This window comes from Micropterus dolomieu, linkage group LG07, assembly GCF_021292245.1.
Source record: "Micropterus dolomieu isolate WLL.071019.BEF.003 ecotype Adirondacks linkage group LG07, ASM2129224v1, whole genome shotgun sequence".
NCBI lineage: Eukaryota > Metazoa > Chordata > Actinopteri > Centrarchiformes > Centrarchidae > Micropterus > Micropterus dolomieu.
The window spans coordinates 19638749-19665967 of NC_060156.1; the positions used below are offsets into that span (position 1 = coordinate 19638749).

General features: G+C 40.0%; 1 protein-coding gene across 2 annotated transcripts in view; it reads left to right on the forward strand.

Moving 5' to 3' along the window:
• Positions 1-10883: 10883 nt before the first annotated feature.
• clybl (citrate lyase beta like) overlaps positions 10884-27219 on the forward strand; it is a 62736-nt gene continuing 46400 nt past the window's right edge. For both annotated transcript variants that reach the window (XM_046053991.1, XM_046053992.1), the window contains exon 1: positions 10884-11006. In XM_046053991.1, the coding sequence (XP_045909947.1) occupies positions 10963-11006 (44 nt within the window). In that variant the 5' untranslated portion in view covers positions 10884-10962. The remainder of the gene's footprint in view (positions 11007-27219) is intronic.

Genomic DNA, 27219 nt, shown 5'->3' on the forward strand with positions numbered 1-27219 from the left:
GTAATGGTTATTTTTTACACACATACACACAAAACACTGTACATGCGTGTATACAGTTGCAATGCAGGCTTCCAGTGATAACTGCTTTAAAACACAACACCACTAGAGGGGGTGATATCATTACATATCAGAAAAAATAATGGGCGCCATTCACAGTGAAAAAAAAATGATTTGAGCAAAAATGTTTCAGGTTTTATAAATGTTTTCCTTTTCATTTTACATGTATGTGTTACAATTTTTTATTTAATATTCTTATTATACAACGTCAGCGTAGTAGTGTTAAAATTGCGTGCTTATGTGCATGCGTGCATTTCTGCATCTGTGTGTGTGTGTGTGTGTGTGTGTGTGTGTGCGTGCATAAGTCGACTGCTGGACATACCGCAGGGGACTCCTGCATTGTCAGGGGGCCTCATGTGGCTCGTGTCTGTTCTCATCATCACCATCTCCCCGCATGCATCAGCCGCCGCCTGCCCTGCTCAGGCCCTGTCCCCTGCTCCACCATACTCGTGTGAAGACTCTACGTTCACACTCTACGTTCACACTTTGCTTCATACTTGTCACCTTTACCATTGATGAGATTTTTGTTGTTGTTTTTTTCAGCCAACACTTTTAAACCCTTTGCTTTACAGAGATCAGTATACTACTCCATTTTACAGGCCTTATTTGGTGTGAGAGAAAACCGCTACCAATACAATGAAGAGAAAAGTGTTCTTGCACTGAATGAGGCCTTGTGAATGTGTGAAGGACCATACTTACATGCTGTCACAGGTGGACATGCATCTTAAAGAATGTCTACAATCCCTTTCATTCAAAGTGAGTCTTTCTTAATCTAACATGTCACAGTGTTGACATTAGTGTAGCTGGTTGTAAATAGCACACACCAGCTCATTGTGCTCTGTGTTCTTTTGAACTGCTCATGACTTCACACCCACGAACATGCTGTGAATTCCACCTTTCTCCCACATTTAGGAAAGTCTCATGGTACATAAACTCATTAGCTTAATGGGCTCATCACACACATACACAACTCACAAGAGCGCCCACAGATGGTAAGCTCTGATTGGCCCATACACATCGAGGGATTCAGTGTTTTCTTGATTGTTAAGAGTTTAAAAAGGATCGAGTTCAATGACTTTTAGTGGTCTGATCATTGGTGCCAGAGGCATCATTTTTAGTACCTCAGAAGTTGCTCCTGGGTTTTGGGCATTTAATCAAAAACATTGTAACAGAAAAAGCTTTGTTGTAGCTTCAGACAAAAAAAAAAAAACAACAAACAAAATGTAGCGCAATGAAACACATCAAGATTTGAAGTCCTAGCGCTGAAAAGATAGCATTTAAGGTTACACCACTGCTGGAAACCAAGACATTTTATTATTGTTATTCAATGATGTTGGACTGCAGTATAAAAAATAGATTTAGCAGTGTATAGCAAAAATAGTTATTTCCTAAAGCCTTAAAAGTTTTTTGTACTAATCATGTTGCTTACTTTCTAAATGCAAGGGCCATAAAAAAATCACTTTGCTTTTTATCTCTAAGGAAAGATCAACCAGATTCTTATTAACTAATATTCAAAAACACCACTCTTGAATTGACAAATCCCTAAGAGTAGCTTCTATACTCACACTATTTTAAGTGAAGTTATATACTGAGCACTTTTACTTGGTTTACACAACATAGAGCTACAGTAGCTTGGAATAATTAATGTGAAACGAAAATGTTGATATGGCAAAACAAAATAATTAGAATCCAACATGCACAGTTCATTTACAATATTAAGCAATCAAATGAACAAATGCAGTGTGAACACATGCATATGCAATGGTGTATTTTGAGATGATGAATCCTGAATGAATACAGGGCTGAAATTGTAGTCAACACAAACAAGTCCTGATCTAATCACACTGACAACAAACACTTATGGCAGATGCGGACACATGACATTTTGTAATTTGAATTAATGAGTTTTACATTACTTTTGTATTAAAAATAAGACGATGTATTATTGATCCATATGCCAATTAGCCCACTCCTCTCCATAGGTGAATCAGTCAGCTACAGTACAGCAACCTTTTGGCTGGTAGGGATTTAGATACTTGATATGGGAGTTTTAAGTAGCATGGGTACTTTTCAATGCAGTTTGTTTTTGAGTTTACACTTCTTCTAAAATCATTTTTTAAAACCCCAATAAGATGAGAAATGTGGCTGAGCAGCACCATCTTCAGGATCTGATGTAAAACAATCCTTCAAGCTTAAAGCTCTGACCTTTGGCTTCTGCTTTTTCCGCGTCTACCGGTGTTTTTTTATGTATTTGTTCATTTGTATTGTATTTCATTTTTGTTCATGTTAAATATTTAGGTTTCAGTGTAAATATAACTGACCTGGGTTTTGTTGTGTTTTTCTGCCATCTCTGATTTGATTCGGTGTTCAAGGTAATGTTTAAATCTTTCAAAAATTATATGGTAAATATTTAACTTAACTTCAATGTATGCGATGTGCATGGATCAAAACTCATGAACATAAGGTCAAACAAAAGATGTTCCAACAACTGGTGTATTTTTCACTGATTAGTTACCCTTAACATGTACATACTGTACAACACTTAAACAAAACTTGTATTCATCTGTGGCCAGTGACTCAGGCTGAATTTGTAGATGTGGCCTTGTTCCACAATCCGTGTCTTGGCCGGTTTTCAGGTCATCTGAGGCGATGTGCATATTTTGGATGTCATCTCGGCTGTTGTATTATTGTTTTATTCACAGGGCATGGACTAATTATTTCAACAGCTCTCTTCATCGGGGAGCAGACTGACAGTTGCCGTCATTGGAGTGATCAGTCTGTTTCTTGGGCTCGGCTGAGGCTATTTGATGTATATTAACAATAATTGGTGCCACCGCCACAATGATGTTTAGTAAACCTTTGTGCTATTTTCCAGGAGAATGCCCATGAGGAATTTATGAGTAGCTGCTCGGTCTAAAGAGACGCCTTCAGAGTCAGGACAGATGGGAGGACTGCTGTCCTCTGCAGCTCAGAGACACCATGACCTAATCATCATCATCACATACAGGACATCCAGTCTTTCTCATTGTCTTGTTGTCTCTTCTGATCAACAGAAAAGCTAATATCTACCACATACACTCCATTTCCGTTACTGTAACATTTCATCTACTGAATCATATAGAGTGAGTCAAAACAATGTGGCATGTGTTATCATAAACAAATGTAAGATACCTATGGGCTACCATTTGAGTGAGAATGTACCTGTCATATAATTGTGATATGTGAGAAAGTCATGCTCATGAACAAATTAGGTTGGATGTGGGACATAAAAAAAATGAATTAAGAAAATAAATGTGTGTGAAGAAATAGTTTGATTTTGTTGTTTGCAATTTCAAGCAAACACCAAAAAGGCCAGTAATTACAAGTAGAATGTGTCTGCTGAATATAATAGTCATAGTTTGACTTTCACCAGAAGCTAACCAAGACGAACAATATCATGTTGTCATTGTTACAATTGCATATTTAGATAGAAGTGCTGTTCTCCTTTTACTGCTTGTCAACTTTTCTTGTCATGCTTTGTCATTCATGGTGGATGACAAGGCATGACTCAAACTTTGTCTATTTTGTTGTGTTTGATTCTGTACAAGTTATTTTGTTCTGTACAAGTTATTTGTTCCTTTTAATCTGGCAACCAGGTCTGATGCAGTGAGGTGGCTCTGTCTCAAGTTCCAGCATCTAGCAGTGACTCCAGCAGGTTTTGAGTCTGCCAGATTCTACAAGTGAATGAGAGGCAGATGTGTGGTGACAGCACTACGCTCATTAGGCCAAATCAGTGTCACACTGTGACAACTGGCCAACTTGAGGCTTCTCTCGTCACTCTGTACTTATTCCATTCAGCCAAGACCAGTGCGGACTCTCCTAGACCTCATTTCAAACCATCAACTGTTCTGGCTTCTCCCTTTTGCCTAAAACAGAACATTTTAGTTTTCGTTAGGTGTCTGATATGTTGATTAACTAATTTTCTTGTCATCTGTTGAATATAACATCACACCGCACTTATCTTTGAGCCCAGTGGTATTCCTGCCTCTGACCACTGGTCTACCCCTACTCCCCAATCCCAGCTGTGTGGTCAGCTATGGCCCCTGAGGGCCTCCGTCCCTGGGCTGAAGTTGTGATATCTATTTCAGTCCACTAGAGACCAGACAGCCGCCACTGTGGCTCCAGAGAATTCCCTGTCCAGCGATTACTGATGGTTGCACTCCGCTCATATGCTTTAGCATCTCCTGTGTCCAAACTGCTTAGCATCTGATGGGTCGCTCTAAGCCATTATGGCCAGTTTGCAATTATAGATGTGTGGCTGCTGGACACAGAAACAGATGTGCTTTGATCTATTTACGGTAGAGTGGACAGGGGGGTCACAACAGCTTACTTCCATGCGTGGGTCAGCTCACGCACCTCTGACATCCCTTGTCTTTCAGTTCACTTGACATGCACTTGTGTTTAAATCAGCAAAAAGTTCAGTGATGAATGGGCATTTAGAGAGAAAACAGCGATAGTAGCAGCTTTATGTGTGTGTGTGTGTGTGTGTGTGTGTGTCAGCACATGAACATAATCAAGCATGTGTGAATGTACAGCATGAGTGTTTATGCGTTTAATCTGCATGTGCCAAACATAACCAAGCATGTGTGGAGGTGAGAGCTTGTTGAATGGAAATTCAGACAATCCTGTTGCACTAAATAAAAGGGAACCAATTCAAGCCCCATCTGTTTAAGTAGCAAAATTCACCAAGGGGCAAAATAGTTAGTGTTGTGGTACATTTTTAACGCCTTGTCTCCTTTTTCCCCCCTCAGCTTGAAGTGCTTTGGGTGGTGAAAAATGGAAAACAAATGTTCTGTTGACAGCTTTCCTATGCCCAGGGTGTGGGAGTATTTATATCATAAAGGTGCCAACACATCCTGGTTTTACAGGCTGACCATCGCTGGGGGGAGAAAAGAGGGGGACAAAGGGGGGTTATCCTGTAGCTCATTCTGGTAATTACTAGATCAGTGATGAACAGGCCTTGATAAGCCTGTGACAAATTAGCTTACAACTAAGTCTGCTGTGGTGTGAAATTGTTATTCATTTTAAAAGAGTTTAGCTTTATAATCAAAGTAGGACATCTACAAATGGAACCTTCTGATTACATGTTGGGTCTTGGTGTGACTACTGTATACTCTGGACCTGGACTGCATTAAGATTGAGGGCATGGCTGAATGACTGAATGTACTGTTGCGCCTCTACTGCTCAGGGCTCAGTAATAACAAGACTCGGCCCTGAGTTTTTAGCAGAGCATGCCTCAGTAATATTCAGTTCCACAGTAATTTTTCTTCCTTGTCACTTGTCTTATTGTCACCACTTTGCTTGTATTAAAAATTCACGGGTCACTTGTATGGCATTTAGTGATTGTCTCTGGTGTACTGCATGCCCGTGCTAACTAGTCAATTGTGACCACTTTTCACAGCAGCAGCAACGCCTTGGGTGAACTGTGATTTCATAATGTTTATGGTGTCAGTGGCAAGCCTGACGAGAAAATGGTAATAACTCCACTACCAGTATGAATAATGAATGACCTCATATCATTTCATAAATCAGACAGGATGTACAACATATGGAGATAAGCAGTCATATTTTTGCCACTGCACATCACTGTTAAAAAAAGCACCACATTTAGACTGCTTTTATTGCTGTATCTTGGATATAGCTTGCAGCATGCTATGGGAACACTACTACTGTACCATCACGGAGGTGCACAGGGGGACTCCAACATTGACATTGTGCTGTAAGCAGGTCTGTCCTGAGGTGAACCATGTGTACACAGCTTTAGGTCCTCTCTGATGTAGGTGTTTCTCAGTCCGCCTGTGTCCTGTTGCGATCCCACTGTGTTTGTTCCACGTCAGTGTGCTTAGAGGAGTACTATGGGAACATTCATTCATAAGTTCCCATCTAGCAAATCACTGGCCACAATAGAAGTCATAGATATTAAAAAAGAAAAGCAGCAGTGTTGAGATTTCCATCTTCATCCTAAACGTTCTTACAGCTTATATTTTATCCACTGAAGTCTTTGAAAGTGACATCCATGTAAAGGCAACCACAGTACACATGTTTATTTATTGTAAAATTATGCCTGTAATCACTAAGCAACAAAAACCCAATCCCTCAACAAAATAACGGGTGCCTGAGAAGTTAATATTCTGAGGTCTGGCTGGACCTGCTCATTAATTCAGTTAAATGAAGTGAGAGAGGAGGAATCAGAGTCAACCGAACGAGAAAAAAGCCCTTAAAACCCATTTCCTGTGATTTGGGTAACGTGCAGAAAAGTCAGAGGCACAGTATTTGTCTTTGCCTCTCTTGTTCTCTGCCTTTTCTTTTAATGTGAATTTGTACTCATCTTATTTTCTCAGTTTGGTTTTCCCCAACTTTTTTCCTTCATTTATAGTAGTGCTGCTTCCCTCTCTCTTTCTCTCTTGATTGCTGCGTCAGTAACTATGCGGTGGATTGGGTCAGGGGGCGCAGTCTGGTTTTGTCCACCAGCTTGGGGCTGTGAAGGCTAATGCCTCTTGACACTCTTAGCTCCATCAGTCCCGGCCGCATCATTCTAGTAATGCAGAAGTTATCAGGGCCTGGGATTGCGTGAGGGCTCTCATCTGGAAACCCAAACAACCTTAACCTCATTGAGTTCCTGTTGAAGAATGCAAAAATTAATGAATGGATTAAGTTGCTTCTTTGTCTCATTGGATTACACCACGTTGTTTGGGATTGATGTGCTTTTGGAGAAAAATCTCTAAAATATTCCCATGTAGTGATATGGTATTGCAAGGAGAGATAAGGAACATTTAAATATTTGCACCATAAACATACACTACTGAAAGTGTAGAGGGGATCTTGTAATTTATGTTCAAAGGCCAAAGTTTAACCCGGATTGTGTGGCCACTTTAGCTGGTGTGCTGGTCTTTTCCAACCATACTCCACTTCCTTTACAGGCACTCAACTGAATTGTTGCTTAACCTGCGCAGTGACCCTGCCACTTGCTATCTGCACCCTTCTATCCCAGATCCACCACTACACTATTCCCCTTGTGGGCAAGGGTTTTGCTATGTGTCAACCAGAGCCACAGACTCGCAAAGGGAAATCCATAAAGCCTGTGTTAGGGCACAGAAAAAAAGTCAGCACCAGTGCTTACTCATCTGTTAAAAACGGAGTGATCTGCAAAGTTTGTATGAGAGGGTTTTTGACGGTGCCCTGCTGCTTTGTCAGTGCAGCACATGCTGCAGGCACTGGCATCCCCTATTGCCTTCCAGGTCATTGGCCAGGCTCAGCAGGAGGTGGGCTTCTAGCCCCATGACACATCCCTGATTCACAGCTGGATCCGTAACAAGGTATCATAGCAAATGAGTCGGTAAAACATCACTGGTTTGAAGAGCGTGAAAAATTGTCATGATATCATTTGTAATTCCTGATCTGGACTGCCGTTGGTAGGAGAAAGAGAAAGTGAGAGATCTGGTAATGATGGGGTTTTATTCCTCTTCACCATGTCCACCAGTTTCAGCGCACTCTCTTCCCCACCACCCCATAGCCTGACCCCCAAACTGATGCCTGGGGGAGGAGATCCAAGCTAATGTAAGGAGGCAATAATTAAACATCTCGTGCTTCTCAGCCAAGAGTCTTTTAGGTGTCGCACTCTTAACATGAGAGCTTTATGACACATTGTCCTGTTCTTGAATGTGGCTTTTGCTCCTCATTACACATGACTCATGAGCGGTCATGATGTGTCAGATTAGGCCTGCCCTGGTGTGTTGTGGTGATAGGGGTGTTTGCGGAGGTTGTACAGGGTAAGTTAGGAGTTTGGATGGTCTCAAAAATATTGGTGCTGAGCATGCAATTCAGTGCATAATGCATTTTATAAAATAAAATTGCTAAAGTGTTAAAATCTCAGCGTACAGTATAGTGTTAATTGTAATTTCATTTTAAAATTTTACATTTTACATCAAACATAAAAAAAAAGATGTAAAATGTCAGTTACAAAAAAATCTAATATATTTTGTGTAGTAACATTCACGAAGGAAAACAATGTACCGTCATCAAAATTATATAAAACACACCATGTATTATGCAATAAAATTAGATACATAAACCCTTATGATGTTTAACCTTTCTGTGTTTAGAGTACAGTTGGCTGTGAGGCGATGTGCGGGTTTGATGGATGCAAAGAATGGACAAACATCAGCTCCCTCTAAAACCACAATGGAGACCTTGGATCTAAATGTCATGGTTTCATAAAGGATACACTGACATTTGTGTGATGGGATTTAGCCATGGGTTAATATAGCCATTGCTGGCACACTGCATTGATGTCCATCTCACCCGGGCTGTGAAGTCTATCTCACCATTTTTTTTGGTGCCCTCACAGAAGTTTCTTTCAAAGGGATGAATTGGATTCTATGCTGGTTAAAGCCAATTATTTTATCAGGAAAAAACTGTTTGATATGTAGGTTTGTTTTATATGATGTTAATGTGCCTCAGGAGCTGTTCAGATCATTCTTTTTTGGTGAGTGTTGGGCTGGGGGTGGGGCTGTTGGGGAAGGCAGGCGATCAGCATTGAAATCAGAGCCATGTAAATCTAATCAATTATACAGTTTTTCAGATAAAATGTTGGTAAATCAAAACACATTTTCCAAAAGTCACAGTATAATGAGAAATTTAAATTGGAAACAGAAACCATTTGTTTATTATAAATGCCAGGGTGAGGTGGTGACTTGCCATCCATAAATTTTGTTATCCTTTCATATTCCTTTTATCTATGACTACAGCTTTGGCACTCATTCAAGATTTTAATGAACCCAGACTTCTGAGGCATCAAGGCCTAGTGATGCATTGTCCATTTGGATCAGGGAGTACAGAGGGGGGACAAAGGCAAAAAGCTTGTGCCTTTGACATAATATTTTATATTCTATTGCCTTACAGGGGGGTCATTAGGTGATTGCAACATTTAACAACATAACAGATTGACAAGAATAAACACATATTCAGCACATATCTTGAATTAACAACCAGACTGATGATCTTGTGTGTGTGTGTGTGTGTGTGTGTGTGTGGGTGTGTGTGCACATGGCAAGGGGTGACTTGAATCAAAAAATAATTTTCGGTGTTTTATGAGGATGCAGAGAACCCCCCTGCTCTGGCGCGACCTGGTGTCGGCTGCTTTCTTGGGCTCAGAGGTTCCTAGGGGAGACCAGAATGGAAGTTGAGCATCTTGCTGTGATCCAAAGAAAGTGTGCCAAATGCTATCAAAACTGGATTAGTAGACAACAATTGTGTTCGATGAATGGAAGGGGGAGGAAAAGAGGTAGTTTCCAAGTAACCCATGGATGGAATTTTCCAACTCCATTGCATTTTTATCCCATGTAGGAATGGATGCGCACATAAGCCCCCTTTGTTTAGGGATAAAAGCTGTATAAAATACTCCAAGTTTTTTTATACCTGATCATGGATGCAAGAAGCAGCAACCACACTGTATTTCTGATTTACTGGAAAAAAAAAACAATGATCTATGTGTAGGGAATCTGAGATGTTTTGAGCTGGGGGATAACTAATTTTATTTGTATTGAAATGTCTTTCATATGATATCAGCCTTTGGGAGAGAGGGAAAAGCATCTATTGAGAATATCACTTATTGTTGGATAAGTGATATTTTATGCTTCTCCATGAAATGACCTGGATAGTAAATAATGGCAAACAGTCACATCATATCAATGGTTTCCAACATGTTCAAAATGTTTTGGCTTGTGACTGTTAAAAGTGAAGCAGTGTCTACTATTTGCAGGTGACAATATGTCTATGAGTTGCGAGCAGTTCCACAGACCGATGTTTACTTCTCTGAATGTTTAAATTGAATAATTTAAGAGAGAGGCCTCTTAACAATAATTTAAAATAGACAGCATGAAGTAGAGAAATGTCAGAAAGAAAAAAAAACGGTTGTGTGTGTGTATATACACACACACAACTGTGGGGGTTTTTTTGTATATACACACACACACACACATACACACACGTAACGTTATATATATATAGCCTGTATAAGACTTCTTTTGCAGGAAATTTCCTACTGAAGAAAGACCATGAAGAAAGACTATGAAATGGGTCATCATGGACTTTTCCTCTTTTTCTACTGAAAGTCAGCCACCAAAAATTACATTTCTCTCTGCAGCCCTCATAAAGTAAAGTCCAGCAGTTTCACATTTAAATACACCCCCAGTCCAATGGCTGTCATCTGAACGCTGACATTTGGAGCAAATCCCCTGCTGACTTAATCATGGGAAATATTGCGTGTCATTTGTGCACCACACTTGGACCTGGCTGATGGTAGTGGTAGTAATTCACCACTGCTGTGAGAGAGAACTCATGGGGTGACGTGCCTTGTGCTCAAACCTCTCTTTATTTTCTATCCCTCCCCTGTTTCTGTCTGTCGCAAGCTTCAACCTGTCTCTGTCCCTTCTGTCTCACAGAGCAGAAGGACACCTGAGTTATTGTAGACAGAGACCATCTGTGAGGAAAAGACATCTAGATTGAAGAGAGGTGAGGAGTTAACTGAGCAACCACACAGAATATCACTGATTTACTGTTTACTCTGTTGACTGATGGTATTTTAAGTAATTCCTACTATTTCTTTTGAGTCATCTTGTAAAACAAATCAAATTTTATCTTAACTGTTGCAGTATTTTCCCTCGCATAAAAATGTCTCGTCCTGTGCCGTTCCTCCCTTCTCAGCACCACCCCGCTGCTTGTTCGCTGTTTACCTTCCCATGTGCTAGGAGTCCTCGAGAGCCCGCCCTCTCCTAGCTGTGGCCAATCACACACCTCGGGCTCCACGAGGTAACCACTTCTGTAGCCAATTGCTGCTCACTGTTTTAGCACGTCATCGAAGGCAACATGGCGGCGCACATTACCAGAGCTGTGAAAGGACTTGTTCCACAGTAAGTCAGTTTATGTGTGTTATTTATCCTTCTAAATGTACTCTGTCTCTCACCTTAAAACAATTTACGGCGCTACGTTTGACTGACAAGGGTTTCTCCATATCACGGTAGCAGCTGTTGGTCAAATATCGCTTGTTTTGTAGGCTGGGGAGGGGTAAGTTAGGTATACAGCAGTTGGCAACAGTGTTTCCAATATTATGTTCGTTTGTCATGTGAGCCAAAATGACTATGTGTTAGACTTGCTTGTAGCTACTGGTTTGTTACTTCTTGAATGAGCTGAAACCTTGCTGAAACCTCTGCCTCAGAACATAAATACGGCTGTGCCCTGTGCTCCACTGAGCTCCAGTGGCTCTTTGAATGAAGATAATATGCTTAATGTTATTGATACACAAAACACACCGAAGGCAGGTAGCTGTAAGAGCAAAGTACAGGTCTGGCTGCTGGAATAGGTTCCAGTGTAAGAGTTTGGCAGTCTAACAGAGTGTAATAGTTTGCTTTTCTTTCTGGGGGTGTCACCTTGTAGGCTGCAGATTTTGTGGTGACTGTGTTGCTGTTGCTGTCCAGCCAGTGTTTTTGTTACCTCTAGTCCAGTTGTGCAACAATATATCAGTTAAGTAGAAAAGATAAAACAGTGGCTGCACAGCAACATTTATTCATTTAGCTGACGCTTTTATCCAAAGCGGCTTACAATTCCTGCACGTCAGAGGTCGCACACCTCTGGAGCAACTAGGGGTTAAGTGTCTTGCTCAGGGACACATTGGTGTCTCACAGTGGATTTGAACCCAGGTCTCTCACACCAAAGGCATGTGTCTTATCCACTGCTCCATCACCGCCCCCTTTAGTGGTGATAGCAACACAGTCGCCACCGAATCTGCACCCTACAAGGCTTTTCTACTCTTGTGTAGTGTGATGTTAAGATAGGTGTTTAATTTTGAATTCTGTTGTGTTTCTATCTCACTTTCAGTATAATTGTATTTCACCATGGACCATGTTGCATTTGTCTTTTCAAATGTCAAATATTACTGATTTGCTAGTGTAAGGCAGCCTGTACTAAACAGGCCTGTGCCTGTGGTAGCAAAGTCAACGCACCACAACTTAAAGGAATAGTTGGAATGTTGTGCATTCTCTCCAAGAGTTAGATGAGATGAACAATCACACTGTCGTGTGTGTCTCTGTTAGGTGGTTAGCCTAGGTTTACCATAAAGACTGGGAGATGGGAGAAACAGCTAGTCCTTCTCTCTCCAGAGCTAAGAAATACCCCACCAGCGCCTCTAAAGCTCAAACTAGATACAACGTATTTTTGTGTTTATACCATACACAGGAAATGGGGGGGACTTCTGTAACTATTTATTTTCCATGAGCCTAGTACCTCTGTGTCTTCAGCTGTAGTGCTGGTTGTCTAGCAATCTCACTGTGATGACAATACTCCAGGAAGTCCCTGCACTTGGCTGTTCTTTTTTTCTGACTGCTGATTACGAGTGTTTTCATCAGTTGTTAGTATCCTCCAGAAACTTATGCGGTTTATATGACTAGCAGTGTTTCTTGTTTTGCACTTCTTTTTGCTGCATTGTCAGATTGCTGAATGTTTTTTAATTTGCTTGTACTTTATTTATTTGCTGCATTTATTAATATGTGACCTACACACATTGGCCAATTTATTTGGTACACCTAGCTAAAACTAACACAGTCTAATTCAGTAGTTCTGCAATAAATCCATCCTTTTATTTTTGTTACAACTCCTTTAGAGAGGTGTTGATTCGACATTGTGATCATTTGGTGATTCCAATTAATGGTGCTGTTGTATAGCTTTATACTACTGTAAGTGGTGTTTCTAATATTTAAACTACTCTCACTGATATAAATAGGGTGGATAAAATATTAGATGCACCTCTGTAGTAAAACATTACATAACTTCTGAATAAGCACTTTGCATAGTTAAGTTATACTTATTCAAATTATAAAATCGATATTGATAGGATCCTTAGATTAACATGTTACTTACAGATGAATATACAGTGGTTTGTATCATCATATTTGTTTTTGTGTTTCGTTGCTGTTTCATTGTAGAGCTTTTCTAATTCACTGTGCGCAACCCACAAATTTCCTGCCATCTAAACTGGAAACATTTGATCTCACTCTTTCATATCAATCAAGTGTTTAGGTAACTGCGGCTCCTAAGTGAATGTTTTGTTTCTGTATCAGTCCATTTGACAACACTATTAATAATATAATTATGATAATGAAGGTTATTGGTATTGCTTATATGTGTAACTTTAAGCCAAAGCCAAGATTAAACCAATTTAACAGTGGCCAATTACATGGGTTAAATCTGTAACTTGAAGCAAAGGGCAGTGAAGTACTTAAATCATAGGCTGTAGATCATGTGGTTCCACATTATTTATATTTATTTATATATATATATATATATATATATATATATATAAAATGTATATGTTCATATCCATTGTGACAGTCAGTTAACTGTTTCAGTCATGTTTTCATCATTGTAGATTGTTATTCGAGCAAATTAAATACCTGTCAATGAACTTCATCACACTGATGCGAAACAGTCATATAACAAGAGTCTAAATAGTCACTATAGGCTGTACTGATGAACAGTGGTGGTTTGAGCTGATGTTCTAGGGCTGAACAATCTAATTACAATTTTTCAGCCAGATATTGCGATTATGATTCAATTTGTGAATTTTTTTTTTTTAATTGAAGTTTTGCTAAAGTTCAATATTCAGGCTAAATACTCAATACTGACGCCAGACAAAACTGCGGGACAGCTGCTGCCTGTGTCTGTTTGGCTGGTGCCATTATCCCACAAGTTTCCTCTAGTTTTGTTTGTTGTTGTAAAATGTGCACACCCTGTGCCCGCTCTGATTGGTGAGTAGGACCGTAACAGGAGGCGCATGGTGCTTGTGACTGGCGGGCAGATCTGTCACAGTAGGATGACAACGGAATGAATTTGTAACTGCATGACTGTTTAAAACGGGTCAGATGCGCTGTATAATTAACCTACATTTTAATCCCGTCTTCATGATTAGCTAATCTTGTTCTTTCAAATCGCAATTTCGATTGGAAAACGATTAATCGTTCAGCCCTAATATGTTCACAATGACAATACTAACAAGCAAATGTTTAGGTATAAGGTTGTTTACTATCTTACTATCTTAGTGCAATGACAACACTCATAACATGATTTAAGGGTCCGTCTTCTGTCTCTTTTTTTAATTGTCATTTATCAGGTGTTATAAACACTGATACCAATTTATCTGCAGGTCAAATCGGTCGACTCCAATTTATCGGTCAGGCTGTAGTTAGCATGTTAACATTACCAAATTATGACTAAACATAAACTAAAGCTTTCATGATCTAAAGTATTGGAAAATTGAAAATGTTGACCTGATGGCGGCACTGGATTCAAAAGTGATCACACAGGTTAGTTCATCCACACACCTAGTGTGGAAAAAAATTCCAGTATTGCGGTAAGACATGGTACACGATGGCCTAATACAGTCTGCAATGGTAAGATATAATTACTAGCCTGTAACTGGTAGGTCAGACTCTTTTATGGTAGACACATTTCTAATATCTCATAGTCTACATTGTTGAATGTAGGATCCAGTGTTTATGGAGCTTGAAGTAGAGACTAAAAGTAAGGATATATGCTGCTTTAATTTTGACAATTCTTTTTGATACTAATTCGCCAGTGTACTCCTTTTTAAGTATACCAAGACATACAAACACTTTCATCAATATTTGACTTGTGTGCATTTCTGCAAGATACATCATGAGATTCAGTGACAGAGAGTTGACAGTCAAAGTTGCACAGTGCTCTTCTGCCTTTGTAAATTATCATGCAAATCTCATAGGAGGTATACTGAGAAACTCCAATTTGAATGTCAGTTACAAAGACCTTAAGTGGCTTTAATATTTTAGTAATGTGTCTGTACTGGTCAACTACATTGTGACATGTGGCTCTAATTCAAGGCACATGAATTTCCAGAGGCACAAAGCTGATGATCCTGCCAAATTAGAATGTGAAGTGACTGTCACGCCAGTCTGGTGTGTGTGCCTTTGTGTGTTTGTGCTTGTGGTGATGAACTGCCTGAACAGATTACAAATAAAATATTTATACTTAGCATCTCCCATGTTTTAAATTGATTTATAAAATGACATACCTTTTATGAATTTAAAAAAAAAAGATTTTTATGATATGACTTCCGTACAGCATAAGCAGATAAAAAGTATACCTTCTTAATAGGATTCATATTGAATTTTAGATGGTGTTTCTGGCGAGCAGTACCTACATGGTTAAATGCAGCCCTCTCAGATGGCTGGAACTAGGAGAGGAATGTGTGTGCTTGTTTTATGGACAGCCTAGAGCCCTCGCCCTGGCATTGGCGGCAGACTGCTCTTTGTCACAAACACCCTCATGTCAAAGATGCAACAGCATCCTGGAGGAAGCATTGACTGCCGCTATGAAGTCGACAAGTGATGAAAGTAGCCTAGAGGTTGTCAATTAAGAGAGCTGAGGCCTGGACCTTATAAGTTAATGGGCAGTTTCCCCTCTCAGGGCCTGCAAGAGCTTTATAGCACAGCTTATAAAAACCCCAAGTGTAATGCACCCCTATAACGTTTTCAATTAAGAGAAGGGGCATAAAGCAGTGCAGACACTTGGCAGTCATGCTAGAATGTTTATAAAGTGGCATTTGGCATAAATTGGCAGGGGAATTTTCAATTGCCCAAGTTGTTTTAATGCAGCAGCTACTGTGCAGAATTTTATTTTGATGGCACTTCATGCTGACTGAAAGCATTACTGACCTCCTGGTGTCTTTCCATTAGCAGTTCTTTTAGCTTGGTCATATGGATGCGCAGTCTGAAGTTTAAAAGCCCCATCTTCTCAGTTGTAAAAGATATCAGAGACAAGACAGAATTTTAATATACGCTTGTAATGTTATGCACTCGTAATATTAGCACAAATCGTCATAAATGCATTAGTCATTTCACAGTCAATTGGCAAATTCCCATTTAAACCTGTCCCTTAATGCGAGAAGGATTTAAATGTAATGCAACATGTAAGGTAAGGTAACTGTGCTACTATTTGTAAACATAATTAGCACTTGTACACCACAAACCCTTGTTTGTAATGCTATTAGAAAAAGAACAATAATTCTAAATGCTCAAAGAAAATCCCTTCAATCATCTGTTGTCTTCTGTGGTTGAGCTAGCTGGTGTCTTCTGTGGTTGTGCTAGAGTGGAAAAATAAATGAGTGTTGAATAAACACTGGTGTGTTGACACCTCATTTCCTCATTGATTGGTGGTGGAAGCTGAGCTTGAGGTGTGTGGCCATAATCCAATCAAGCAAGAAAACAACTCTGGGGACTGTGTAACCAAATTCTTAAGCTCGGGAGGTCGAGGATGTTGGCTAAGTAACCCCAAACCCTATATTCTATGTCTTTAACTATCGCAATAACAAAGTTTGTCTGAAATGGTTTTTATCTTTTTCTGAAATATATGAGCCACTTCAAAATGCCTTCTCTTTCTCATTTTTATATTATTTACGAGTCAGTCTCAGTCAGGCAGGAGACTGTTTGTTTTTTCAAGCTGAATTAAACACTAACGAAATACACGATGTGGTTCAAGTAAACACCCCAAAGTAAATCTACACCCCAACATCACTGCCTGTGGATGTATTCACCAGTGCCTACAGAGGAATTTTTTACATTTTGCCTTTTTGAGCCAATCAATCAAGTTTCTCTATTACCTGTTGTTGACCCAGCTAGTCTTGCCTTTGAAATTTGTTACAGCGCATTGTTTCAACACAACAATGCTCAACACATGTTGCTGTGTGAAAAAAAATCTGGCATGCGGCTGGCATGGTGACCAGCTGAGTAAACGTGGTTGAGGGAGTAGTGTTGGATGGCAGAGAAGGGGGCCTACACTTGTCCCAGAGCCGGCCAAGGTGGATCCATGCGGTCACCAGATGGATATGTTACCCTGTTACCCCCATAGGAAAAAAAAAACCCCAACCAAAACAAGTGTCTCTGCTCTGTCACTGAAGCCTTTGATCAACAGCACATCTTTGGCTTCAGAGAAGGACTTCTTTGGACCCCAGAGCGCACACTGAATCGCATCTGTATAAACATGGCCATAGAGGAATGTGTGAACAATGCAACAAAAGAATTTTGTTCTAGAAATGTGGGGTGGACTTGGCTAACGAGTGGTTTATGTGGTTTCGAGTTTCAGCGTGGTGGTCGGATTGAATGAGAAGCTGGGGAAATATTCTCTGTTTTTAATGATAACACAAGGGGGGAAACTTGAGTTTTTTCTTTTTACAAATGTGAGCCAATACAAGTGCCGTGATGAAATGATCCTTTTTAAGATGAGGGCAAGGTCTCAAACATAGCAGCATTCATAGCTGTAGGTAACTATAGGTATTTTTTTGTAATGATATTTGAAGGAATTGTTTTTTAGTCTGCTGTATTTTTTACTCAAACAGCTACAAAAACCATTCTTGTTGTGGTCATAAGTTTGTGCACTGTGGTTATCCAAGCAGCTTTTCCTTCATCTTTTACTTGTTATGATCATGTATTTGGTTGGTGAATAGCCATCTTTTTTAGATATTACACATAGACCTCTTTAGAAAGACCACCCAATTTCTTCCTGATTGTCATGACAAGCTGTAGCCTGTGTTGATCTATTTATTGAATTGTAATAAAGTGTTTACTGTAGGCATGACTAACAATTTCTAAAAGAGTGTGTTGGGCTGGCACAGTTTACCTCATGTAGCATTAATTGGGTAGCATTCACTGTGTGTGTGTGTGTGTGTGTGTGTGTGTGTGTGTGTGCGTGCACGTGTGTGGGCAGGATATTGCTTCCAGATTTAGAGACAGCTCCACTGTCAAAAGGCCAAAGGGGTTCTTTTAGCTATTAAATAGACAAAGGTTTGGGTTCAGTTTATATCCCACAACCTGTGGGAGTATGTTTGCATCACTGACATTAGGTTATTTTTTAAATTCATTTTTTAGGGGAAACTGTGTGCTCCCCCCTTCCCTCTGCCACGATGGTGTTTTGGTCTTCTCACGGCACGGAGGTTGGCTCATTGCCATGGTGATGGTCGGCTAGTTCCAGGGTGATGAGGTGTAATTTACCCAGTATTTCCTGTCTGATACACAGCACCCTAATGAGTAAGAGGCCTGCTTTTATAGCAGAGTGTTTGTTAACCAGGCACAGCAGGGGGGGTTGTGTGTACACGTGTTTGTGTGCGTATGTGTGGCTCTCTGTGCCATTCTGCCTTAACATGTTTGTTTAAGCGTATGTACACCTATAGGTCTGTATTAGTACATGGGTCCATGCTGTGGCCGCAGTTCTTGGACTAACCCCTCGGTGTCAGTATTGACAATATGCTTTGTGATGAGGACTTCGAGAGCAGCTTGTGATATTTGTTCTAGTACCAAGTGGATTTTCATCTCATGATTTCCCCTTATTAAATAGTCCCACACCAAGAAAAAAAGTAGTAGGCTATTAGTAGTATGTCTCTATAGTGGTAGTAAAACTAGTAGCAATTTTAATAGCAAAATTAGTAGTATTGTTACAGTAAACAAAAATTAACATAACACATCTAAAAACTACTGCTTTACTTTAATTACATGTTTCTCTACTTCATATGATTTCATATGTAAATTAAACGTCAAAATTGTAAGAAATCGCATGGGCATCTGTCAATTTTTGACATTTTACAAACTTCATGAAAATGTGTAAATTGGTATTACTCGGCTGCAGCTCTTATTAGCGTATTGAGCTTAACTTAATAGATACATTCAGTATCTGTAATTACGTAATTACTGCTGTCACAAATATGGTTGTGATTTGATGTGCATTACGTGTTGCTCATTCATGAATTTAATTTAGTAATGTACATGCAATATTCAAGATACCAAAGCAACTGGGTTCTTGTAACACAAATAATAAGTAGAGCCCGACCGGTTAATTGGCGTGCCGTTTATATCAGCCGAATGATAATGATAAAAAAAAAAAAGGAGAGTTGGATCCTTCATGAGCGGCAGGGTGATGCAGTGGTTAGCACTGTTGCCTTGCAGCAAGGTCATAGGTTCAAATCTTGGTCGTCCTGGGCGGGGTTTGCATGTTCTCCCCGTGTCTGCGTGGGTTTTCTCTGGGTGCTCTGGCTACCTAATTGGATTGGCTCAGCCAGACAGTTTTTTGCAGCTACTATACAGTAAGAGATCTCCTCTTCTTGACCAGTCCATATTAAACAGCTATATGACCGTTAATACATAAAACTCTCCACTGAAAACAGGACCACTGTGATGTTAAGACAAATCCAAGTTATGATATATCTGGGCATGCAGAGAAGAGTTGGCTGGTTTCTTTGGGTACTTTGCAACATATTTGGAGCTGGCTCATAACTTCTCCTCACATCACTGGCACAAGTTACAGACAGGAAGCCTTCTGTTAGCACTGTACTTCATTAGAACCAGGTTTCAGTGGTACCACACACATTCAAACAGCAGGGCCATCTCCCAAGCATCAAAGGAGGTTTTATACAAAGGGTTGTCTCTGTCTTCCCATCAGTGTCTGCTAATGATGCATGCTGTACACGTTTTTAACATTGACACCCTCCTCTCCCTATCACTCATTCACACTCTCAATCTCTGCTCCCATTTCTCTCTCTTTCCCTCTCTCTTTTTCTCTCTCTGTCTCCCTCTGCCTTTGGTGGTGTTTGTTTGGCTGCTGGGTTTTGTTTGTTTATTGTTTCCAGATGGCAGACGCAGACTTCATTTGTGTGGCTTTCAAGTTCCCAGAGAGCTTTTTACTGCCTTGGCTCAAGCGCTTATCCTGTTTCCTCTAGCTGGGCTTTATGATGGGCCCTTTTATACGTAGCAACTGGAAACAACTGTCACTACCAGTCTGCGCCGGGGAAAGCAGAAGAAAGCCCAGTGAAAGTGTCTTTTTCTCTGTGCACTCTCTATCTGAACATCTTCATTAGTGACAGAGCAGTCGAACCACAGATGAGGACGATGTTTCTTTTCCCAGAGGGTGAACTTTACTGGCTTCATAGACTAAGAGAGAATACCCATGATTGTGTTCACTACTCTAAATTTCAGCTGCATCATCAGCAGTCCAACAGAGAAATAGGATACGATATGCAAAACAAATTCTTTAATGACATGATGCTTAGGCAGCGTGCTCAAAGTAGTGATGAAGCTGGTGGTGTGTTTTTTTTTTTTTTTCTTTTCTTGCTGAGTGTAGTCTGGGCATCATTAAACGCTGTGACATCACTTATTTACAGGAACCCAGGAGGGCGACTTGCCCAGTAAATGTGGGGGAGGACCAGTGCATGTCTTTACTCATCGGATGCGGTTTTAAGATGGAGCAGTAATCAAAGCTCTCAGCTATATAAAACCCACCCCTTCTCCTTAAGGAGGCCTTTTCTCCTGGCTACTGCTGAATGAGTGATTACCCTGGCATTCCAACCTGCCTAATCCCATTTTTAGCAGTGATTTAACACAGGGTAGTGGCCACAGTGCTGAATTCACTGACCTCCCCCCAAAAAACTGTCCCTTGGAAGGAAAGGTCAACCCGATTGGCTTCATATTTCTGTAACGTATTTAAGTTAAAAAGCCGTCATGTGGAGGATTACAGGAAGCCAGCTGTTTCACTGTGCCATTCTCAATGCATTGCAAGTCAGAGCATTTGTCTCAGGTCAGCTGTAATCACAGGAGAATTCTGCACTTGTTTAGGATCAGTCAGGGTCCATGTTGTGTGCAAAGATAGAGGTAGTAGTGCCATATATATGTTGGGTATGGCACATGGCAGCACAGTCCTCATACTAACCCACTCATGACCCTCAACAAGGGGATCCGAGCTGAAGTGTGAGAGGATCGGACTTTAATGTTCACGTAATCAGTGGTGTTTGTGTTTTACCACCACTGAGCGCCTGGCTGGCCGGCTAATCTCATCAGGGTTTGGGCTCTGGTGCTGGGGTGAGGGAGAGGACAGCCTAGCATGACCCATATCTCCGTGCCAGGACGGCTACAACACTCCGGCACTACTGCGCAGTTCCATCAGAGTTTACTACGAGGCTCTTTGCCAGGGTGTTTACTACTAAACTGTCTGGCACAACAAGATAATGCCTGTACTAATGCCCTCTAAGGACACAGCCACTCTCACTAAGGAGTGTCTGCACTTTTTCATCATGCCAGACTTTAACTACATATTAACATCGTGGAGCAATAATGTGGTGTATAGACTGGGATTACATTGTAACAATTTAATATTGTCAATAGGTAGTAATAGTCAGCCCCCCTAATACATGTACGTAGGTGTGGACAAAATAAGTAAGTGTGAGAGAAAAAAAGTGAGAGAGAAGCAGGAGAAGGACTTCTGGTTGCTTGTGGACAAGTTTGATTAAATAATTAGTTTTTTTATGTTTCATTCAGAAAACAGTGTGCTTGGTTACTGAATGTTACAGAGCCCCTTAGAAAGCTTCACCTCGTGTTGCATCTCTTCTCTTTAGCCTTTGGCAGTCTATAAAAACATCTGCCTGAATTTTTTCTGTGCAGTCAATAGCACAACAGCTTTTTACCATTTTACTTTTATTTCCATGCAGGGTTCAATGTTAATGTTTTTTTTTGGGTCAGAAATCTACTTGCCTAAAGTCAGTTTTTACTTTCCCTATACAAATTATTGTTTTATTTATTAGCGGTTATCAAATAACAAGAATAAAGTTAATTTTCAAGTTTAATTTTAAAAACAATATAAAAATAAATGCCTCAGTACATGATTATTGTTCATTTTATGATTTTATTAATTCTGCTTCTCTTATCGAAACTCCTTGTCTGGGCGGTTCTTTATGAATATCTTATTGTTTCTTTTTCATTAGTAAATAATTGCTTTTAAAAAATTTACTATTTTAAAAAAGAGCAAATGCCTGCCTCCAGGTACCTCTTGTAGAGAGAGGAGGGGCTGCTTTTCAAGTATTTGGTTGGTTTTTAAGGATTTGCAAAAATTTTAAGGTACCTGGCAACCTACGCTAAGTTAGGCTACATACAGACATGTTTTGTTTTAGCTTGTTTGCAACAATTTGCTATTAGCTGAACTTGCATGCTGTGCTTCTGTAAAACATACAGGATGAGAGACTGTGGACAGAGTAGATTAAAATATCGCTTTTTACATGTTTCTTCTTGTTGAACAGGTTTTTCTTGCATGTCTTTTTTGTGTGTATGTTTGTGGAGGAGCACAGTGCTGACACAGAAAACAGGGGAGAGGCTGCAGCGTGATAATATATTACACCAAAACTATGTGTTTAATTATTTATTTTTACCATGTACCTGATTGCCACAAGCAATCGAGCAATGTGAACCGAACATTATATGCTTCTTAAAGATAAAAGGGAAGTTGGATTACATTTGTTTCAATGACAGATTTTGTTCAGAGTTTGAATATGTTATTATCTGTTACTTGAACTGGACTTCCTGGATCGTAGTCCCATAGATACCTGTACAGAAGTAAAGGAAGTCTGTTTGATTTTAAACCATAGATGGAAAAATTGTCTATAAAGTTAAGGCTCTGTTCTGACTTTGTCAAATGCCAGTGCGTTAGAAGAACCTTACCATGACAACAACTCTGAGAAGTCACCTGTTGCGTTTCAGGATAGTGGGGCAGCAAAGGCACCACCAATAAATGGAAGAACATACATTCTTCAACACCCCTGTCATAAAAAAAAAAAAAATCTAATTTCACATTACTGCTACACAAAAGTAGGTTCATTTACTGTTAGCAGGTTGTATTAAAGGTTTGTGGTTCTCCACCATGAAATACCCTATGTTAAACACATTGTTGTTTTAGTGAACACTACACCATTGCACTCACTCTGCTGCACCCATGGGAGGTTAGAAACCTGCTCACTCAGTCCAACCTCTACACGCACACGCACACGCACACACACACACACACACACACACACACACACACACTCACATACACACATACACACACACACACACACACAGGAAACAAATCAGCAGCTGGCTGTTTGATGGTCTAATTTAAACCAGTGGATATTTTTGAGCCATTTCAATACCCTGATGTTTGTGCGTACGTGTGCGTGTGGACACACGGGCATAATAAAGGAAGTTCCTTTATGCGAGGGATGGATAGTTTTCCTATTTTGCTGTTAAGTTGTATTCTAAATATTTAGTTTTCCATTTTATAACAAGGGTAGTCATTGATATGGATGCCAGGAATGACTGCACCACCCTTTTGAGTACATTTACTTAGGTTTCATCTGCCTTGCTGGGCTCCAAGTAAAGCACAGTCTGTATCTATTCACACCAGAACTCTGATCCACCACAGTCATGAAACCATAAAAGAAAACTTGACCTCCAGTCTATGAATTCTTACAGTTCACCCTTATGGATTGACATGCATAGGTTCCAGATTCTGACACATCTGTCGTTGCATTTTTAGGATGCCATGTAATGTCTGTTTTCAGTCGGTGGTGCGGAGACCTGCTTATTAAACCATCAGATCCAGTTTTGCACAGGCTTCATTGGCCTTTAATTTGCAATAATAATTAATGCAGATACTCACACATCCATCTGGGAACACATGTTCAGATCAAACAAACCATTTAAAAGAGTAAAAATTCTCGCCTAGGCCTAATTATCACCTAATAGCTGATGTGGCAACAAACAAGTAATTATTATCTCTTGCTTCTATTAGCCCAACCCATGAATGGAGGCACCTCTGCGTATGGTAATAAAGGGTAGTGATTATGAAAATTGACTCTTGGTGCTAAATGCTTGTGGATTTAATTTGGATTTCAACTTGATCCTGCCTAACTTCAGAATTTTGGTCTTTAATTTGCTGCTGTTGTATTTTATCTCCCATATTCAGGTGGGTTGTACGTGCCTGCATAGTAAAACACATGATATATCAGACAAATAACTTTAATGTTTGTGTTTTCATGTTAACTATTTATCTAAATGTTGTTTTTCACAGAAAGGTTATCCACTACTGTAAATTCCATTAGCTGTTCCAGGTTTTTAGACTGAAGATGTGTCACCTCACGGCATGTTTAGCCAAGAGCCTTCTACCTAAGCTTATTAAATCAATAGATTGAAAACACACCTTGCTGTGATGTTAAAGACTAGAATACAGACATGCACACATAGACACACAAACACAAGCAGCACGGTAAGTTGGCTTATCTTTGATGTGTCCCGTTGACAAAGCGACTCCCTCCTATCAAAGGATTTCAAATAAACTCCAGTGAAAAGACTGATGCACAAAAGGTGGCCTATGTTCTTTCTGTTTGTTTATTTGAAATAAAGTCTGTTATAAATTATTAGGTTGTGTTTCTGCTTTTGATCTAAACGTACCATGTGATGCCTCGTTCTTTATAGTGGAATTTGTTTTAAAGATGTCCTCCCAGTTTACGCTTGCATTATAAGAGTAGTGTTTGGTATTGGGCTGCATTCACCATGAAAAGTGGTCTATGAGCAGTATAGGCCAGACCACAAGCAAATTGCCATGCCTTTTAGTCCCATCTTCGATGATGCGGTACTTCCTCAGGCTTTTGTCTCCAGTTTGGGGCACAGCTGTCAGGCTAGGTGCTATCCACACTCCCCTCCCAAAAACCTCAGGCCACGCGCTGCTGCACCCCAAACACTAAATAGGAGCATTAGACACACCATGTTAAGGGCTGCTGGTGTTTGAGCTGTGGCTGTGTGTGTGCGTGTCTTGTCCCATGGCCAAAAACGTACGCATTATCACAAACACACGCACACAGCTGCACACCACCCTGCAAAAGTTATCCTGCTCCATACCCTTCAATAAGACAATAGATTTATTCTTTTGTGTTAAATGTCCCTTTGTCCTAATGCTGACTTCTGTTTTGTCTATTACCCGTTGACCCCTCACTCTGCTTTTAGTTTACACGCCCAGCTACAGATCTGCACTGTGAAAATACCCACAAGGCCCATCTACCCATATGTAGTGTTGCAGATTTTGATTATGCGCCACTGGCATCACACCCCAGCAGGGTATATCCAAACATGAAAATTAATTCACAGCTAAATGCTGCTATATGCAGTCTGAGAGGGAGAGGAGAGGAGAAATCAAACACAGGTTTACACTAGTGAGCAGCCCCAGTATTAAGAAAAGAGAGCCTAAAGGCAGGCAGAGAAGGCAGTGTTCATTAATGTGCAAAGTAAATCTAACAGTTACGTCCCCCCTGCCCCTTCTTACAACACACACAGAAGCATGCACACATAGATGCATTAGTCATTTCAGTAGAAGAAACTGGGGGGGGATTTTAATGGACATAAAAAAACTGACCTAAATGAAATGGATGTAAAATATTCCCAAAGCTGCTGAAAAGTCAAGCTAATGAAAAAATAAGAATAAAATCAGCATAATGAGTTGTAATTGTAAACTGAGCCGAACACTCACTGGAGTACTACATTGATCAGTCTGAAATGAGAAAGTTTGGGTCGAACTGCTCGCTGTGTTTAGAAAGCAAAGTTATTACCTTCAACCACCAGTTAACTTCAACACTGTCAGATTTTCAAGTTCTCTTCTCTTTCTCAAAGTATTTTAAATCATGGGATTTATAAAGGATTTATAATTTATGAAGTTACTGGTGACTGTGTAGCTGCAGCTATAGCGTCCTTTTAGACTGCCTGTTATGAACTTTAGCATGAAAGAACTTGGGCATGACTTTGTCTCAGAGCAATGCAAATGGAATTGCCCCCTGATGGTTTGGAATGCACCCAGCTGGCCTTTAAAAGGTGATAATTGGAAAATACAGGATGAAGCCACAGTCAAAGTGGGAACCTTGTGTTAGACTGAGTTAGCCATAGCAAGGATGGAGGAAGAAAACATTGAGAAGAAGAATCAAATACATGGTCAATGTTATTTGTCTAATTTATAGGTGTATGCTTATAAAATAGACCAGTGGGCTAGGCACTGCAAAGCATTTTTAAATTGCTGTATGGTTGTCTGTGCATGGCCACTGAGGAATATTGCACTTAATAGTGGTTAGATGTGCAAGTGTAGTGTAGAAATATTTTAATCAACTGATGAAAACGTCGGATGTGAACTGTCCTGTGATACTGAAATAGTTTGCAGTCTAGACATACTGACTGAATATGGACAAAGTCAACTGCGAATTTTCAGGTCATACAGTTTGAATTGGGTGATAATTAATACCTCACCATTCTATTCTATTAAAGTTATAATCTCAAATTTCAGTCCTAGTTCCTAGATTTTATATGTTTACTGGTAGTAGCGGCTAGTGTGTTTTATAATAATAAAGTTCCCTTTAAAACACCCATGATTGACCACTGTGGCCAGCAAAATTATCCTAACCAGCCTCTTTCAAAAAATGTAACAGAAAAAGTGCAATTTCTGTATTTGTTTAGAGCACACCCAAACAACTTGTGGGTTGAGTGTTTTAATCATAATACTAAGGATACAGTCAAAAGTGTCACCCAATATTGTAATACTTAACTCCTGATCAAAATGTGTGTGCATGAACAAGCTTTTGTTGTCAGTATCCTGTGAATCTCTTGTATTCAAGTAGAGCACAGGAAAAGCAGACCCGTCAACATTTAAATTTACCACCGGTAATTACAGAACACAGATATACTGATTTGTTGTTGCTGAAAAAATAGGGTTTCATATAATGAAAATCTTACAGATTATAACTTTATCCCAAAATAACAACCCGATGTCCAAGTAAACACTTTGATTGGAAAATTTGTTTTAGAATTAGTTTTAGAGTGAGCTATTGAGAGAAGGCCAAAATGCAGGTCCCCACTAATTTATAAAACCTGACACAGCATTCCTTTCCTTCTCTGAAAGGAAGTGTAGCGGAGAGGTCAGGAGGCCTGTACAGGAGCTCTTCCCTTTACAAGGCAACATTCAAAGCATTGCTTCACGCCTCTGCTTGTGTTAGCCTAGTGTAAGCCTGCGCATCCGGTCTCCATTACTGTGTACTCTTCCGAGAGAATGTGACAGTGATAAGGCTCTTTTGAAGTCCAGCTTTACTACAGAACCTCTAGAGAGGGGCAAAGCCAGCAGCTAAACTGGAGAGAGAACTCCAGACAGCTATTTTTCTGAGCTTCAAGTTTGAGTTTTAGTCCACAATTCATTCATGACAAATATTTTTTGATATAT